This window comes from Daucus carota, chromosome 7 (assembly GCF_001625215.2).
Source record: "Daucus carota subsp. sativus chromosome 7, DH1 v3.0, whole genome shotgun sequence".
NCBI lineage: Eukaryota > Viridiplantae > Streptophyta > Magnoliopsida > Apiales > Apiaceae > Daucus > Daucus carota.
Genome location: NC_030387.2, coordinates 32,103,013 through 32,120,485, shown reverse-complemented (window position 1 = coordinate 32,120,485; position 17,473 = coordinate 32,103,013). Strand labels below are relative to the sequence as shown.

At 33.9% G+C, this 17,473-nt stretch overlaps 3 protein-coding genes and 2 long non-coding RNA genes across 5 annotated transcripts; 3 read left to right on the top strand and 2 right to left on the bottom strand.

Annotated features, from left to right (window-relative positions):
• Positions 1–1,968: 1,968 nt before the first annotated feature.
• LOC135147619 (uncharacterized) lies at positions 1,969–2,712 on the top strand. The gene is made up of 2 exons (XR_010285278.1): positions 1,969–2,386; positions 2,470–2,712. It is a non-coding gene; the product is annotated as an uncharacterized LOC135147619 (long non-coding RNA).
• Positions 2,713–2,740: 28 nt separating this feature from the next.
• LOC135147620 (uncharacterized) lies at positions 2,741–4,279 on the bottom strand. The gene is made up of 2 exons (XR_010285279.1): positions 3,982–4,279; positions 2,741–3,128 (listed from the first exon to the last, which is right to left on the bottom strand). It is a non-coding gene; the product is annotated as an uncharacterized LOC135147620 (long non-coding RNA).
• A 6,663-nt stretch (positions 4,280–10,942) lies between these two features.
• On the top strand, positions 10,943–12,051 carry LOC135147989 (chromatin remodeling protein SHL-like). The gene is made up of 4 exons (XM_064082076.1): positions 10,943–11,283; positions 11,387–11,452; positions 11,750–11,831; positions 11,965–12,051. The coding sequence occupies exons 1-4, from the start codon at positions 10,943–10,945 to the stop codon at positions 12,049–12,051; spliced, it is 576 nt and encodes a 191-aa protein (XP_063938146.1).
• A 2,377-nt stretch (positions 12,052–14,428) lies between these two features.
• Positions 14,429–15,183, top strand: LOC135147618 (non-specific lipid-transfer protein Cw18-like). The gene is made up of 2 exons (XM_064080753.1): positions 14,429–14,873; positions 14,957–15,183. The coding sequence occupies exons 1-2, from the start codon at positions 14,503–14,505 to the stop codon at positions 14,964–14,966; spliced, it is 381 nt and encodes a 126-aa protein (XP_063936823.1). The 5' UTR covers positions 14,429–14,502; the 3' UTR covers positions 14,967–15,183.
• A 630-nt stretch (positions 15,184–15,813) lies between these two features.
• LOC135147988 (uncharacterized) lies at positions 15,814–17,179 on the bottom strand. Its single transcript, XM_064082075.1, has 2 exons — positions 16,575–17,179; positions 15,814–16,522 (listed from the first exon to the last, which is right to left on the bottom strand). Exons 1-2 carry the CDS (start codon positions 17,177–17,179, stop codon positions 15,814–15,816), a joined length of 1,314 nt encoding a protein of 437 aa, XP_063938145.1.
• Positions 17,180–17,473: the final 294 nt, after the last annotated feature.

The window sequence follows — 17,473 nt, the reverse complement described above, 5'->3', positions numbered from 1 at the left end:
ATAGAAACCACTCTTAGAATAAAACTAGAAACTAATACAATTAGTGATGATTCCCAGTACAATTTAGTGATATTTCTCTTTGGGATTTAGTGATATGTGTTGCAAGAATTAGTGAAAACTTGCAGAAACTGCCCAGATTTCTAGATTTGTTCCAGAAACTGCTCTGAATCTTCAGATCTGTTCACGTTTTCGATTCAGATGATGGTGACGGTGGTGGAGATGGTGGAGGTGAAGGTGGAGATGGAGGATGGATGATTGTAGCGGAGGTCTGGGCGGCTTGAAGTAGGGGGTTAGAGCATTGCCAAAATAGTGGCGGCTCCGCCACGTTTTGAAGTTGAGCCGAGGTGGAGAAAGAAGTATGAACGGGGCTAAAGGAGGTTGAAGTAGCATATAAGATGAGATGGTGAAGATGGAGGTGGAGATTGTGTTGTTAGAGAAATAATAGAGGTGGAGATGGAGGTGGCGGGCGGCAATGAGGTGGTGGTGGTTATGGAGGAGGCGACGACGGAGGTGGTGGCAGTGGCGGATGTGGAAGTAGGTTTGGTGAGGATGAAGGTGGGGTTGGTGAAGATAGAGATGGAGATGAGGTTGTTTAAGAATTTAGTGATATTTGCTTTAGGATTTAGTGATATTTCAGCTTGGTTTTTAGTTTCTAGAATAAGGAGGTTTCTATTGGAGTAATGCTCTATATATATATATAGAGAGAGCATTACTCCAATAGAAACCTCCTTATTCTAGAAACTAAAAACCAAGCTGAAATATCACTAAATCCTAAAGCAAATATCACTAAATTCTTAAACAACCCATTCTCATCTTCATCTTCACCAACCCCACCTTCATCTCACCAACCCCATCTCCACCGCCACCCACCTCCGTCGTCGCCTCCCTTCATACCCACTACCACCTCTATGCCGCCCGCCCCCCTCCATAACCACCACTCCATCTCCACCTCCACCTCTCATTATTTCTCTAACAACACAACCTCCACCTCCATCTTCACTAGCCCCATCTTTATCGTTGTTTTAACCTCCTTCAGCCCCGTTCATACTTCTTTCTCCACCTCGACTCAACTTCAAACGCGAAGCCGCCACTATTTCCGGCAACGCTCCAACCCCCTACTTCAAGCCGCCCACAACCTCCGCTACAATCATCTTTCCTTCATCTCCACCTTCACCTCCACCATCTCCACCACTATCACCATCATCTGAATCGAAAACGTGAACAGATCTGGAGATTCTAAGCTGGAACATATCTGGAGATTAAGTTTTCACTAATTTCGTTCAACACAGATCACTAATCCTAAAGAGAATATCACTAAATTGTACTGAGAATATCACTAACTTGTATTGGTTTCTAGTTTTTATTTTAAAATTGGTTTCTATTTGATCATGAGCCTATATATATATATATATGAAAACTATTTTCTATGGAAGGTACAAGTTATACTCAAAAAAAAATTTCAACACTAATATAGGATAAATAGGAGATAGTAAGTGGGTGTTTGGCAACACTTATTACTTTAAGTCCTTTCGGGCTCCTTTTTTGCGCTTTAAACTGTTTCTATTGTTTAGGTAGTGTTTGGCAAAAGAAGTATAAGTGTTTTTTTTCGGGGGTTAGAACATCATGTCCTGCAAAATTCTAACGTGTTGTGAGTGCTGTGATCTTACATAGTGTAACAGGGAGATGAGGGAGTTGCAGTTACAAATTAAATAAAACAGGCCAAGCAGAGGATAATTAGCCAACTAATTTACATACCAGATTAAAATTGTAGTTTTTCAGATGAAGCCTAACATGTAACCACACAATTAGACATATTAATAGAGATGCAAGCATCAAATTGTTTCTAGGCATTTACGTGAACTTACCAGACCAGGTGTCCTAACTGTTAGTTAAATTTGTTAATTTTGTTCTAGTGCTTCTCCGACTTGCCTATAAATGCGTCTTGCTGCATAATCTGTTCTGCACAATTTGTCTACATAGCACATTCCAAGAAGTCTACAGATACCTGAGAAAATAATGGCGAAGATTGTGTACTTGACGATGGTTTTTGCCACATTTTTGGCGGCTTTCTGATGGTGGAGCAAGGGGAGGCTTTTACCTGCGGAACAACATTACAAGAACGTACAAAGCAACTTTGTGATCCATTTCACAGGGGCGAACAGCAGGATCCATCTGCTGAGTGTTGCAACTCTTTAAAAGCATTCCGTGATACGGCCAAGACTAGAGAAGAGAGGATTGTGTTGTGTCGTTGCGTGCAGGATCGTTCTAATAGAAACAGAGCTGGTGTTCCTGCTCCAGATGCTCGTATTCCTAAAATAGACGCTCTTCCTGCAAAATGCGGACTTCCATTTATATATTCTGCTGATCGTAAATTCGACTGTAATACGTAAGTTTATTTCACTGATTGTTGATAATTTTTTTGATTAGTTCATTAGTACACATGACTGACTAATATATTTTTCTATGCAGCGTAAACTAAGCTTACCTCCGGTGCATGAAGAAGTAGTTGGAGGAAAAATCGATATATATAATAACACTGAGGCCATATATGTGCCTTAAGAAATAAATTTATGAGCAAATGTATCTCATATGTTTTGTAATTTTTCAGTTCAACAAGAAATGCAACTCCTGTTTTGCATCCACCGTAACTCATTGAGTTCTGTAATGTATTTCTGGCGTGCTATATTATAAACGTTTGACGTTTCTTATTAATTCTAACGTAACTGTTAATGCCAAAAGATAAAAGAACGTCGTCTACTGATCAATGACTGTCACTTAGTACTACAAGTCTGGAACTGTCACAAATCACAGGGAAAGGCCTCTGTTTATGACAGTTTAGTATTGTTGTATATACCGAAAGCAGCATTCCCAGCGGCAGATATGCATACTTCTTGTAAGCTAATAGAAATACATTTAAACAGCAATGGAAACACGACGACTCCAGTCATAAGCTACACTCAAGACATCAGGTAACAAGATCTCGGTTTTTCTCTGATCAACTGGCATCCCAGTCCCTATTTCTGGATATGAGTGTCATAAGGGCAACCACGACTGACCTCATGCTTGGCCTTAGTACATGATTTCCGGAGATCTGTGCTGGGGTCGGGCTGATTCATTACCTCTTCAAACTGTAAAAATATACAGATAAATATATACTTATAATTACAATGTGCTCATTATGGCTGAGTGTTGCTGGGTTCCACTGAAGCTTAAGAGTTTGCAAATGACATGGAGAAACACAGAGTAGAGCCTGATTTAGGTACTTATAAAATTTTAGTCAAAGTCTTACGACATCTCGGCATGATGAGTGGTGCAGGGGAGATAGAGAAAAGAACTATAGAGCGAGGTTCAGCATTGCATACAACATTCTGATATGTGGGCTTTTCTAGGTAGACAGTGCTGATAAAGGTCTAAACACACGTAAAGGTCTAAAGAATTGATAAGAAATTACAACATCTGTAATCCAAGAGTTCTTTATATGCTATGAAGTGCGAGTTATACAAAAAACAAATAGAACGGATCAAGAAATTTAAAGCAACATTAGCAAGTTAAGCTGCCAAAGGATTACGAGGATGATTCTGTTATACTACAAGCTAATATTAATATGAAGTCTATTAGAAAATATTGAATTAGACGTTCAACACTATTGACAGATTTCCAGAATATAATCAGTCAAACAAATAGACAACTCTCTCTTGTTTTTCACAAACAACTCCATAACCACAATTCATACAGTGATTTGAATTCAAAGGTCAAACAGAAAAAGAGTGAGTGAGAAATTATAAACGATAAGATAACTTGGAAAAAACGATAGCAAAGAATGTTGAACATGATACAAAAATATGGACTTCTCACAGATTTATTGTAATATTTCTTTTATATTGCCATTATCAACCACGCCATATGCAAAATAGTAAATATAATCGTTATGGACTGAAGAATATAATCATTAATTAGTAGATGTAGATTTGTATCACTTACCAGCAGTAGACTGACAATTCCTCACTTTGCATATTTCAACAGTAATTTGCCTCCCTCGTACATGATTAGACTCTGTGGAAACGAGGTGTCTACAGTAGATGGAGCAAGGACTTCACGGGAAACATCTGGACCCCCGTGCTTACCATATCCATGATATTTAGAAATCCCGCTCTTAAAATTAATAGAGACTATGTGCGTTTCATCAGGACGCTGCGATTGGAATGACTCTACTATAAGAGTTCCAGTCTTTGTAATATTCAAAGGATGCCCATATTGTTTGAGCACAGCTGTAGCAAGTAGAACCAAGAGCCTACACCTTTTCGTTGCCTCCTCAACCATATAGGAAAAGGATACTTGGGAGGCACTAGATTGTAGCAATCTGGGTCCAAAGTACAAAGAGCGAGTGAACCTTCAAAACTCATGAGCTTAAACGGGGCAATAACTCCAAATAGACGGGGAACATGATTTGGCACATTAAATTCCCCAAACAACTGCGTATCAAAATCATATGACATTATCTTCAACTCATTCCCCTTCAACTTATTAAATTCTTCAGTTCCGGGTTGTTTCATCTCTACCCAGTAGTACCTACCATCAACATAAGCCCCCATTTCATTAACATCCGATCTGAATCTGATTTTAAATAGATTTTTATTTTTATATTAAAAAATTTTGAAAATTATAAAAAAAAGCAAAGATCAAAAAATGATGTTAAAAATTAAAGTTAATAAAGATGATTTATATCTATTCAAAAATTAATTTTTACTTATATTTCGATATAAATTTGTTATCTTTAAAATATTTAACTCAAAAAATATTTTGATACATGTCTATAATATCTTACAATTATATAAAATTTATATAAATATATTATTTTATGAATTTATATATAAATACACACATTATAATAAACACACTATAAAGTTATAGAATATTAAAATAGAGTTAAATATCATATACTCCCTCCGTTTCAATTTTCACGTCCATCTTGAAAAAAAAAAATTTGTTTCAAATTAGTTGTCCACTTCAACTTTCAATGCAAAATCATATTTCCAAAGTCAATTCTACTCCACATATCTCTTGTTTATATTTCCTAGATCAATCTCATTCCAGATATTATAGTAATTTAATGCATCTAATTTGTCAAGATCCACTTTTTTTAAACTGTGTGATTTTTTTAAAGTGGACATTTATTTTGAAACGGAGGGAGTATAATTCATTTCGGATTCGGATATTATCGAATACAAATATGCCTATATCCGTATCCGGAATTGTCGGATTCGGATGCGGTTAATATCTGGTAGGTGACTGTATACGTCCAAAAAATTCAAATAGGTCACTCAACTCAAACCAATCATCAATCAACGGCTTTCGAATTGAACGAATGATTAAATTAAGTTGATTTATTTGAGTTTTTTGGACGTAGTCCGTTAAATTTTCAATGAGTGATGTGCTTCAGTTTTTTGGATACAGTTTATCACATAGTTGATATTTAACCCTATAAAAATTCATATAAACATGTGCAGTGCAACATGTCTTCCTTACAAAATTATTAATGTTTTATGTAAAACAGTCGGCAAACCTTATATGTAGCAACTAGATCATTTTTTTTATCATTCATCTATGTCCAAACTATTCAAAAAAGTTATTCGACTCTGATATTCTGATAACCATTAATACTGTAATCAAAGAATATGTGTAATGGATACACATCAAAAGAAAAAAAAACTACCACAATATTATCGATATACTAACATGCAAATACATGCCCAAAGTCATAAATTTCACAAAGATTAAAAGAAAATCATTATAAGAACTGACTGCAGCAGTGTGACTAGTGTCCGCCTAGAGATCTCTTTTCGAACATAATTGAGGACACACTGATCAGTGATTTGTAGGTGATATTACTATATATCACCCTCAGTGCCATATGCAAGTCATTGTATCACCCCTTGTTCCAGATCAAGACCCCATAAACATTACTATGAAGTATTTTTGCCAATCAAAAAAGAATAATTAAGAGGTTAAATCCAATACGACACATCAAATTAGTTACTCAGGAATATTAGGATATTCCATCTGAAATTTCTCAAGTAACTGATGTAATGTGATTTCTTGTCTGAATCTCTTCATTTCTTTTTGAAGATTTGTTACGGTACTTATAATAGTGTTACCGGACTCTTGATCTGGAACAAAGGATGATATACAATGATATTTACCCATGCATGAAATCTACCTACCCTGTCCATCTCTTTTGGAATTTGTAAGATACAATCCGCTTCGGCGAAATTGCATGGTAAAGAGCACCATAACACGCATACATATGATTAAATACAAGGGCATAAGAAGAATCTAGTGAATTGGGAGGAAGTGTTTGGGGTTGTCTAGAGCTCATGCGATTTTTGATATATATAATACTAGCACATACACAAAATGATGTCATATAAGAAGAGTCGAGTGAATCGGTCGCTAAAGAAGTGTCTAGAATTCTAGGGAAAAGGAAGTGTCTAGAGCTTTTGAGATTTTTGATATAAATATTAAATACAGTACTAGCACATATAAAGAATGATGTCATCACATGAGAAGAGTTGAGTGAATCGGCCTCACAAAAATATCTAGAATTTTATGGGGAAAGAAGCTTCTGGAGCTCTTGAGATTTTTGATATAAATACGGTACTAACACATACACAAACTGATGTCACATAAGAAGAGAGTCGAGTGAATCGGGCCCTAAAGAAGTGTCTAGAAATCTCCAGTTTTGCATATAAAAACAATGATGCGCACACATAACAATATCACATAGGTAAGGACTAAAACCTCTAGCGAAATGCAATTTTTTTTATAAGGAAATGAAAGAGCAATGCGAAAAGAACGTGCTAGGGACATTAAACGAGAATCCAAAATTTTAAATGTCCAAAAGAGGTATAAGTATGTAAATTCTGAAACGTTTTTGCTAAAAATTAAATACAATAAAGAATATGTTCATTATGGCGCTAGATTCATAAATTATCACCAAACTATAAAAAAGAAAATAATTTTCCAGAAAGAAGAACAATCCTAATGAGATTTCATATTCACCTGCAGTGACTAATTATATATTTAGAATTCGTGTAAACTCAAAAACTAATTCCCAACATAACTTGATGTACAACATAATGATTAATTATGATTTAGATTTTCTAATGGGCAAAGCTAATTCTTCATTACAAACAAAATAATAGGATTTACTTGGAAATGGGAATAGTGATATGATATAATGTGCACCAATCAAACATTGACAATTATATACATATTTGATTTGAATTTCTGTCGTCTCCATATTAGCAAATTATAAGAGTAAACTTCTGGTTGTTTATTAAAAAGAAATGAAATGTCCTTCATTTGTATCATCAAAATTAATGTACTTCAGTTTGTACTGGAATATTAAAATGATCGCTGAAGTCAACGTCATATATCACTCTATTTATGGGTCTTAACGAATAACAGGATATCATTTATATCATTATAGTCATGAAAGATATCAAACAAGTATATGTCCTTCGGGAGTAAAAATATTTTTTTACAAAGTTCTAAATATTATTCTTGAATGTAACATAACCAAGTAAAAGGTTATGAATTCTAATATTTATAATAATATATTTAAATTTTAACAAGTTTATCTACTATTTATATTTAATTAAAACAAAGAAAATAACTTTATAATAAAAATAAATAGCACATAAATTTGATAAAATCTAAATATATTATCATAAATATTAGAAGTCATAATCTTACTTTATTGTGGTAACATTTAATAATAAAACTCTATAAATAATATTATTACTCTTTTAACTCATATTTAGAGGTAACTAGTTGAGAAGCCGCGCGTTGCGGCGGCCTATAAAAATTATATTAATGATTTAAAATTAAAATTTTTAGAATAAAATAAATTTGTGCATCCGACAAACTCTTACTCTTACCAGCCAATCATCTCTATCACCATTCAAAGCATCCAGTATAGTGTAACTCATTATTGTATTCAGGGTTCTAGAAATCGCTAGGCGTTCCAGGGCGGTCGGGGTACCTTCTAGCGATTAATCGGTAAATCGGGGATTAATCGGAAAGATTAATCGGAGCATTAATCGGACATATATTATTTTTAAATTATTATAATTATATGTAATTTAATAATTTTATCTACTTTTCACTACTAGTGGAGTCAAACTAGTAAACAATATAATATCATATATTAAATAAATACTTGATATATATAATACAAATCATTGATTAAATAAATATATACCAATCGAAATAATGTAATAAATATTAAATAAAATTAGTCACTTATAGGATATTAAGTTAAGGACAAGTGACTAATAATTTCTTATAATATAATCATAATTTTAGATTTAATTTATTAAAAATGTTTTTTTTTGTTTTTGACCGCCTGGACCTCCTAGGCGGGATTTGGGCAGCCTAGGCGGGATGTTGACCGCATAGGACCGATTTTTGTAAAAAAAACCTTTATTACAATCCGCTTATAACTACCAAGCACTAATATTAGCGGTTCTAGTTGTCAAACCTCTAAAACACCTCAAACCTCTAATTTTGCCCAAAATCTCTGACTTCCAAACAGAGCCATATAGTGTAACAAAGAGATTGGAGTTTGCATGTAGTTATAAATTAAAGAAAAAGTGCATTTTGTATATGTGCATTTTGAGAGTTCATGCCTTTGTAATATTATAACTAAATAAATATTCTACATTTATAATTCTATTTAATTAAATTTTGCTCAATTTGTGTACTTTTGTCAATTCAAACTAACCACATGAGTTAAAAGTGAATGAAAAGATGAATAAAATTTTCTTTTACAGATTCTTGGACACTTCATATTGCTCCCACAAACACAGATGCATCTACATCTCGTGTAGACGCACGCAGACATTTTCATGACCATCGGGAACCTTTATCTCCTGTAGATGCACACCGACAAATATTCCTATATCTTATCGCCTCATAGATCTTATCGCCCCATAGATATTATCGCCTCATGAGTACAAGACTATACATTTTTAGTCTTTTCAACAATTGAAAAATCTACCCCGTCCCTAATATTTCATCTTTCTCTCACGATCCAGTAGTCTCACTCCGGCGTATTTAAGGTAAAGTCACTACTAAAAATATTGGATTATACATCCCCCACCCCCCAAATATATCATCTTTCTCCCAAAATTCTGTTTTCTCGTAAAGTGGTGTGTGTTCATGTATAATCGGGTAATTAGTTTGAACTAATAATTAGTAAGTACTCGTATGTTTCTTGCAATTGATTCCAATTTTGGTTTTCGAATTTATACAGAGTTTTCGTTTTTGATTTCTAATTGCAACAGATCTGGCTAAAATTTACTTTTGATATTTTACAGCTATGAGCCGCACAAGAAAAGATGTACAAGGTGTGAGGGATCCCAAGGGTAGGAAAAGAATCTCGTCACATGATTCCATCAACTCCCTTGCACAATCGAAGCTATGCAAACATAATAGTCCTCATTATAATGGTAATAACTCTATATATTTATGTAGTTTTAATTATGATTTTATTATTTGTGTTGCTCATGTTATGATATAATAAATGTATACAACTCCGGAGGCGATGGAGTATTAAATAAACGATGCCTGGGAGGCATCATTTGTTTAATACTCTCACCGTCCCTCTGAGTTGTATACATTGTTGGACGCGGCACGTACTTTAATGCTTCTACAAGACTATAACGTATAGCTCTATAACTAATAAAAATTTAATATTTAATTTTTTATCCGGAAGAAGTAAATCTTAAAAAGAAATTATAAAAAATAAACTTTACAGGAGTACTAAAGTATGTATAGAATTGAATGTGACAGAGGGAGTAACATTTACTTAATGGATGTCGTTCATTGTTTATTTTCCATCAATTTTGTTTCTCCCTCATTGGTATTATCATCTATTTATTTCATAAGCTCTACCATATAACAATCATATAATTGATGGTCATTTGAGGGATTGATTGTGGTTAAACTCAATTTTTCGTTAACTTTGTCTAATGTAAGTTTACTAGCTTTTATATTGTGTCTGTTCTAGTACTAGTCACCAAATATGGTCTTACCTAGATAATTGGATTATCATCATCCCATCTCTAAAACAATGAAATCACACAAATAATAAATATCTCTACAACTTAGAGTTTAGAAATTATAACTTAAAAATATCTCTACAATTTCCAAACAAACCCTTTGAATCCCTGCTCAATCTCTTAGTGGAAGCTATCTACATTTCTCCCTCAAAAATACACAATATCTCTCTAAAAAGCCTAATAAATATGTTATATCTCTTAAAAAACTTAATAATTATGTTATATTTTATTATGATCTTTTTATAGAAAGTCATTAGGAGGTAGTAAAGAGAACTAAAATAGAATAAAACTCTATATAACGCCCACCATCCTTCAATAACACTCATTCTCAAGGTCCTTATTTCTCATGAAGTGTTCCCTCAAGCATATTGACTTTGAGGCTCAACCCTTGATGCTCACTTGTATGCTTGTCTGTCAGCGAATGTCTATTTACAAATTTTCTTCTCAACATATCTTTTTGCTATTTAGACAGATATGTTCTCCTATTTCATCTTTGTTCTTTCCACCTCCCTCGTCTCACCGTATGGTACATGAATAAATCATTACAATTTACAATATTTTGATTAAACATGATATGAACTATACACTTTTTAAACTTTAGATTTTCTTTAAAACAATCTTACTGGACTACATTAATATAAGTTCATCAAAAAGCATTACAAAAAAAACACATGACCCCTTAGTGAGTTACCACACATAGATGTTTAGGGGATGACAATCACACTTTCTTTTTTGTATGAGTTGTTGAATATGGTATTGTTTATTTCTCACATTGTCTATACTTTTGATGTTCTGTAGATGGAGATTGTGTGCTTATGATGGCCCCTAATCCAGATGATCCACCATATGTTGCTCAGATTGTAGAATCCAAGGCTAAAAAGGTGACAGTAAGATGGTACTACAGACCCCAAGACACTGATCTTTGGAAGAAAGACTGTCACGGTGACCTTTGGAAGAAAGACTGTCACGGGAAAAAAGAATTGTTTCTATCTAACCATTTTGATCCTCAAAGTCTAGATTGTATCCTAGGAAAGTGTACCGTGCACACTTTCCATGAATATATGGAGCTTGAAGGTCGGCGTTCTGATTCCGATTACTACAGTCGATTTGAGTATGATATTTATAAGAAAAAATTGATTGATGTCAAAGATGCTGATTGGTAAGTGATATGTGACTCCTATAGTTACTTGTTGTTTGTGTTTAGTTACAAAATTACTCCTTTTAAAGTGTCTAATTTGACTATTCTTAAATCTTAATTGCAGGCTGTGCATTTGCGGGAATCCTTACAATCCGGATCTGTATGTCTATTGTCAGATATGCAAATCAAGGTACGGTATCCATTATAATAAAAAAATTGCTCTTTTATGTATCAATGTATGTGCTTTATTTTCATTTCCAGCATTTCAGAAAAAGAAATCTTGAGGTGCATACATGCAACTCTTTTATTTACTGTTGTTGAATGTTGAATAGATTCTATATTTTCATAAGAAGTGTGGTAAGGCTTTTTTATACTAAAAGTTGATTAACTCACTAAGAATTATCTCCTTAAACGTGCATTCCTTGTGATTTCAATTTTCATAGAAGTTTTCGTGTTGCGTTGATTGTGCTTTTAATGTTCCTTGTAGGTTCCATCCATCTTGTACCAACACTGATGCAAAGAGTTCATGCATTATTTTTTGTGATAACTGCAAGAACTCTCCTAGCCAGGTTAGACTTGTTGGACTTAGCGCTTTTATACATCTTGTTCTATCTTTTTTATTTGACATTTCCCACTCTTTTTTGATATGATTATTTACAATACATATAATAAACTCAATTTTTGATATTTTATAATACTTAGGAGCAAGCTGCGGACAAGCGCTTTGAAAGGTATCTCAAGTTCCCGAGGATGCACAAAGATATCAAAAAGGAGAAGGCCCTTAGATAATTAAAGATTAAGGAGTATTTCAAATTTTTGTTTGTCTTGTGGAGAATTGTTGGTTTGTTGTTCCGCCCCTTTTATTTATTGTGACATAATAGGTTTCTTCTATTATTTTAAAATTTAAATTTTATTTTTTCATCTAACAATCATATTATTCTAATTATTTGTAATTTGTTTTACATGCATACAGTTTGGATTTTGACAAATATAGTTACTTGATTAAATGCATGTTTGAAAATTAAATTCAAACATCACCCAATCTCACATTGCTTTTACGTACCAAATTAGGTTGGGGTTTGGTGGGTATGGTTACATATATATTGGTCATAGACGAAATACCATATAGATTTGTGAAATATTGTTTTGGAGAAGTTTGTTTGTTTTTTTATAAACGCACTTGCATTAATACTTCTCAGAATCAATCATAAAAATGATGAAATCTGGAGCAGTATAGAGCCTGACATAGAATATGCAACTCATGCTAATTCATAAGTTACGTATTCGTAGACCTAAAGATAAAAGTAAATAACCCTTCATCAAAGTGTTTAAGCATATCCCTACAATTTTCGATCGTTGCATGAAAGTAGGTGTTTTCCCGACCGCCATTTACTGCATGGACTAGCTAGGAGCTGGCATCACATTCAAACAGACACTTTCCACTCCTCCATTCTTTCGTCCAAGTTAAAGCTTTTGAGGCTCATAACTTCTGCTTCTCTCGGCTGAAATCTCGCTCGCACGACAATACTTTTGGCTAAAAGAAAGTTACCTTCTTCATCCCTAATAACACATCCAACTCATACCTGGTCTGTCCCCTGCACAAAAGCTGCACCTACGTTTATTTTAACCCAGACTTCAGGTGGTTTACACCACGTTCGAAATCGAACCACAATGTGCTGTTGTGTGTTATATACAGAGTTATCTTTCCTTGCTCGCTGCCATTCAGTAAACATACAGCACGCTCGTCAACGCAATCCATAAGGTGATTTAGAAAATTTATACTCTGATCAAATTATTTTTACTTACAATTCACTTATAAAAATTTAAAATAAAATACCAAATATAACCCTTTAATAAAATTTAGATGAGAATTTTATGGATCCTAGATCATATTTTACGACCTTCGTATGAAGTATTTAGCTAAGTAATTAAAATACAAGATATGTAATTTATGTTTTTTTGTAATTTTTTTGGGTGATGTGTTATTTTATTTTGTAAGTACTGATTTAATATATATATATATATATATATATATATATATATATATATATATATGAAAACTATATTCTATGTAAGGTACAAGTTTTACTCTACAAAAATTTCCAACACTAATATAGGAAAAATAGGAGATAGTAAGTGGGTGTTTGGCAACACTTATTATTTTAAGTCTTTTCGGGCTTTTTTTAGCGCTTTAAGCTGCTTCTATTGTTTAGGTAGCGTTGGCAAAAGAAGTATAAGTGCTTTTTTAGGGGGTTTTAAGCCAAAAGGTAGAAGTGAGATATGCTAACTTTTTTGGCCTTTTTTACTGATTTGCATTTTATTATGAAGTTTTTAATTTTTTAATATGTAATAAACTTTATTTAGTAATAAAGTTATTTTATTTTAATAATTTGAAATTTTTTTAATTTTTAAATTTAAATTACCAAATTTTCAATTGACTTATAGGTAAAAGTTAATTTACATCATAATAATTGTCTTTGCAGTTTTCTTAATCACAAAAGTTTCAAAAGTGAATATAATAATATAATAAGAGTTGCAAGGATCATTTTATTGCATCGCATCTGATTTTTGTATTGTTAAACTTATTTTTGTTGCAAGAAAATTATTTAGACTAAATTATACAATCAAATATACGTATAATTTGTAGTGTGATGTGATATTAATTTCCATTCATGTTAATCACATCTGACAAAATATTAAATAAATTAACTCGTCCAACTCGTCAAATTCACTCATTGAACACGGTTTAATTGTGATAATTTGTCTCGGCCTAGCTCGGCTCGTTTCGCCAACCTGAAATATCTACTTATGAGATGAGGTCAGAAGTTAGAACATCATGTCCAGCAAAATTCTAACGTGTTGTGACTTGTGAGTGTGCTGTGATCTTACACAGTGTAACAGGGAGATGAGGGAGTTGCAGTTACAAATTAAATAAAACAGGCCAAGCAGAGGATAATTAGGCAACTAATTTACATACCAGATTAAAATTTGTAGTTTTTCAGATGAAGCCTAACATGTAACCACACAATTAAACATATTAATAGAGATGCAAGCATCAAATTGTTCCTAGGCATTTCTGTGAACTTACCAGACCAGGTGTCCTAACTGTTAGTTAGATTTGTTAATTTTGTTCTAGTGCTTCTCCGACTTGCCTATAAATGCGTCTCCCTGCATAATCTGTTTCTGCACAATTTGTCTACATAGCACATTCCAAGAAGTCTACAGATACCTGAGAAAATAATGGCGAAGATTGTGTACTTGACGATGGTTTTTGCCACATTTTTGGCGGCTTTTCTGATGGTGGAGCAAGGGGAGGCTTTTACCTGCGGAACAACATTACAAGAACGTACAAAGCAACTTTGTGATCCATTTCACAGGGGCGAACAGCAGGATCCATCTGCTGAGTGTTGCAACTCTTTAAAAGCATTCCGTGATACGGCCAAGACTAGAGAAGAGAGGATTGAGTTGTGTCGTTGCGTGCAGGATCGTTCTAATAGAAACAGAGCTGGTGTTCCTGCTCCAGATGCTCGTATTCCTAAAATAGACGCTCTTCCTGCAAAATGCGGACTTCCATTTATATACTCTGCAGATCGTAAATTCGACTGTAACACGTAAGTTTATTTCACGGATTGTTGATAATTTTTTTGATTAGTTCATTAGTACACATGACTGACTAATATATTTTTCTATGCAGCGTAAACTAAGCTTACCTCCGGTGCATGAAGAAGTAGTTGGAGGAAAAATCGATATATATAATAACACTGAGGCCATATATGTGCCTTAAGAAATAAATTTATGAGCAAATGTATCTCATATGTTTTGTAATATTTCAGTTCAACAAGAAATGCAACTCCTGTTTTGCATCCACCGTAACTCATTGAGTTCTGTAATGTATTTCTTATTGCATACAACATTCTGATATGTGGGCTTTTCTAGGTAGACAGTGCTGATAAAGGTCTAAAGACACGTAAAGGTCTAAAGAATTGATAAAGAAATTACAACATCTGTAATCCAAGAGTTCTTTATATGCTATGAAGTGCGAGTTATACAAAAAACAAATAGAACGGATCAAGAAATTTAAAGCAACATTAGCAAGTTAAGCTGCCAAAGGATTACGAGGATGATTCTGTTATACTACAAGCTAATATTAATATGAAGTCTATTAGAAAATATTGAATTAGACGTTCAACACTATTGACAGATTTCCAGAATATAATCAGTCAAACAAATAGACAACTCTCTCTTGTTTTTCACAAACAACTCCATAACCACAATTCAATACAGTGATTTGAATTCAAAGGTCAAACAGAAAAAGAGTGAGTGAGAAATTATAAACGATAAGATAACTTGGAAAAAACGATAGCAAAGAATGTTGTACATGATACAAAAATATGGACTTCTCACAGATTTATTGTAATATTTCTTTTATATTGCCATTATCAACCACGCCATATGCAAAATAGTAAATATAATCGTTATGGACTGAAGAATATAATCATTAATTAGTAGATGGAGATTTGTATCACTTAACAGCAGTAGACTGACAATTCCTCACTTTGCATATTTCAACAGTGATTTGCCTCCCTCGTACATGATTAGACTCTGTGGAAACGAGGTGTCTACAGTAGATGGAGCAAGGACTTCACGGGAAACATCTGGACCCCCGTGCTTACCATATCCATGATATTTAGAAATCCTGCTCTTAAAATTAATAGAGACTATGTGCGTTTCATCAGGACGCTGCGATTGGAATGACTCTACTATAAGAGTTCCAGTCTTTGTAATATTCAAAGGATGCCCATATTGTTTGAGCACAGCTGTAGCAAGTAGAACCCAAGAGCCTACACCTTTTCGTTGCCTCCTCAACCATATAGGAAAAGGATACTTGGGAGGCACTAGATTGTAGCAATCTGGGTCCAAAGTACAAAGAGCGAGTGAACCTTCAAAACTCATGAGCTTAAACGGGGCAATAACTCCAAATAGACGGGGAACACGATTTGGCACATTAAATTCCCCAAACAACTGCGTATCAAAATCATATGACATTATCTTCAACTCATTCCCCTTCAAACTATTAAACTCCTCAGTTCCAGGTTGTTTCATCTCTACCCAGTAGTACCTACCATCAACATAAGCCCCCATTTCATTAACAAGCCTCGGAACCCGAGAATCCCCCATCTTCTTCCACGTGTTCTTCCTCAAACTATAAACCTCAACCTTCGGAGCCACCTCTCCAAACTGCTTCCCCTTTCCATATATCCTGAACGTAAACAATCCTAATAACCTTATAATCATCCGTACCCTTATCATACCCCATCCCGACAACATAATAACTCTTCTCCCTATCATCCAAAAGCCTCTTAAAACAACTCGAAACAAGAACCCTATGTCTCCTAACAAAAGGGTTCCACAAATACAACTCCCTAGAAGCATAATCAATATGCAAATCAGTTAACAAAAGCATCCCATCTACTTGCGCAATCAGCTTCAAACTGCCACTCTTGGTAACAAAGGGAATGTCGAATTTTTCGATAACTTGAGAAGTATCAGCAGAGATCAAAGAGCAGTAATTTTGGTGAGAGATAAAAGGGGGGATTATAAGCACAGCATTATCATCACAAAAGTTAACAGCTTTCCGAATTTGAGAGGAAATAAAAGATGGGTTGTTGATAAGAGAGTACCATGCTTTGTTCACTGAGCTTGATTTGATTAGGTCTTTTACAGAGAGTCTTGAGAAGATTTCAGCGGTGGTTTCTTCAGGGAGATCATGAAACGTCGTCGTTGAGACTCCATTGTTGCTACTGGAGCAATTGACATTTTGATTGCAAAGGAGAAATTGTGAAAATGGTTTTGGAAACAATGAAAGCGGATTATTGTGAAGAGCTTTTTGTAATGATTTTAAAACCAACGTAAACATGGAAAGTGTACGTAAAAGTGAAGAGCTTTTTGCAGTGATTTTAACCAATGTAAAGAATAAAGTAACTACCACAAAAATGTCAAGGTGTAAAACGGATAATTCTAATATTAATCTATATGTATGTTTTTTTTTTAAACAAATTTATATGTATATGTATGTTGATTCGGATCCAAAAATTCATATCGGTAGCCGGATATAGTATCCAGATACAACCTAAACAAATACAACTCCCTAACAGCATAATCTATATGCATAATCTATAAGAACTGACTGCATCAGTGTGATTAGTGTCCG

Coding starts and splice junctions, on each gene's coding strand:
- LOC135147989 (XM_064082076.1), top strand. CDS start 10,943: ATGGCCCCTAATCCAGATGATCCACCATATGTTGCTCAGATTGTAGAA. Junction 11,284..11,386: donor GATGTCAAAGATGCTGATTG/GTAAGTGATATG, acceptor TCTTAATTGCAG/GCTGTGCATTTGCGGGAATC. Junction 11,453..11,749: donor TGTCAGATATGCAAATCAAG/GTACGGTATCCA, acceptor TGTTCCTTGTAG/GTTCCATCCATCTTGTACCA.
- LOC135147618 (XM_064080753.1), top strand. CDS start 14,503: ATGGCGAAGATTGTGTACTTGACGATGGTTTTTGCCACATTTTTGGCG.
- LOC135147988 (XM_064082075.1), bottom strand. CDS start 17,179: ATGTTTACGTTGGTTTTAAAATCATTACAAAAAGCTCTTCACAATAAT. Junction 16,523..16,574: donor TATTATGTTGTCGGGATGGG/GTATGATAAGGG, acceptor GTTTACGTTCAG/GATATATGGAAAGGGGAAGC.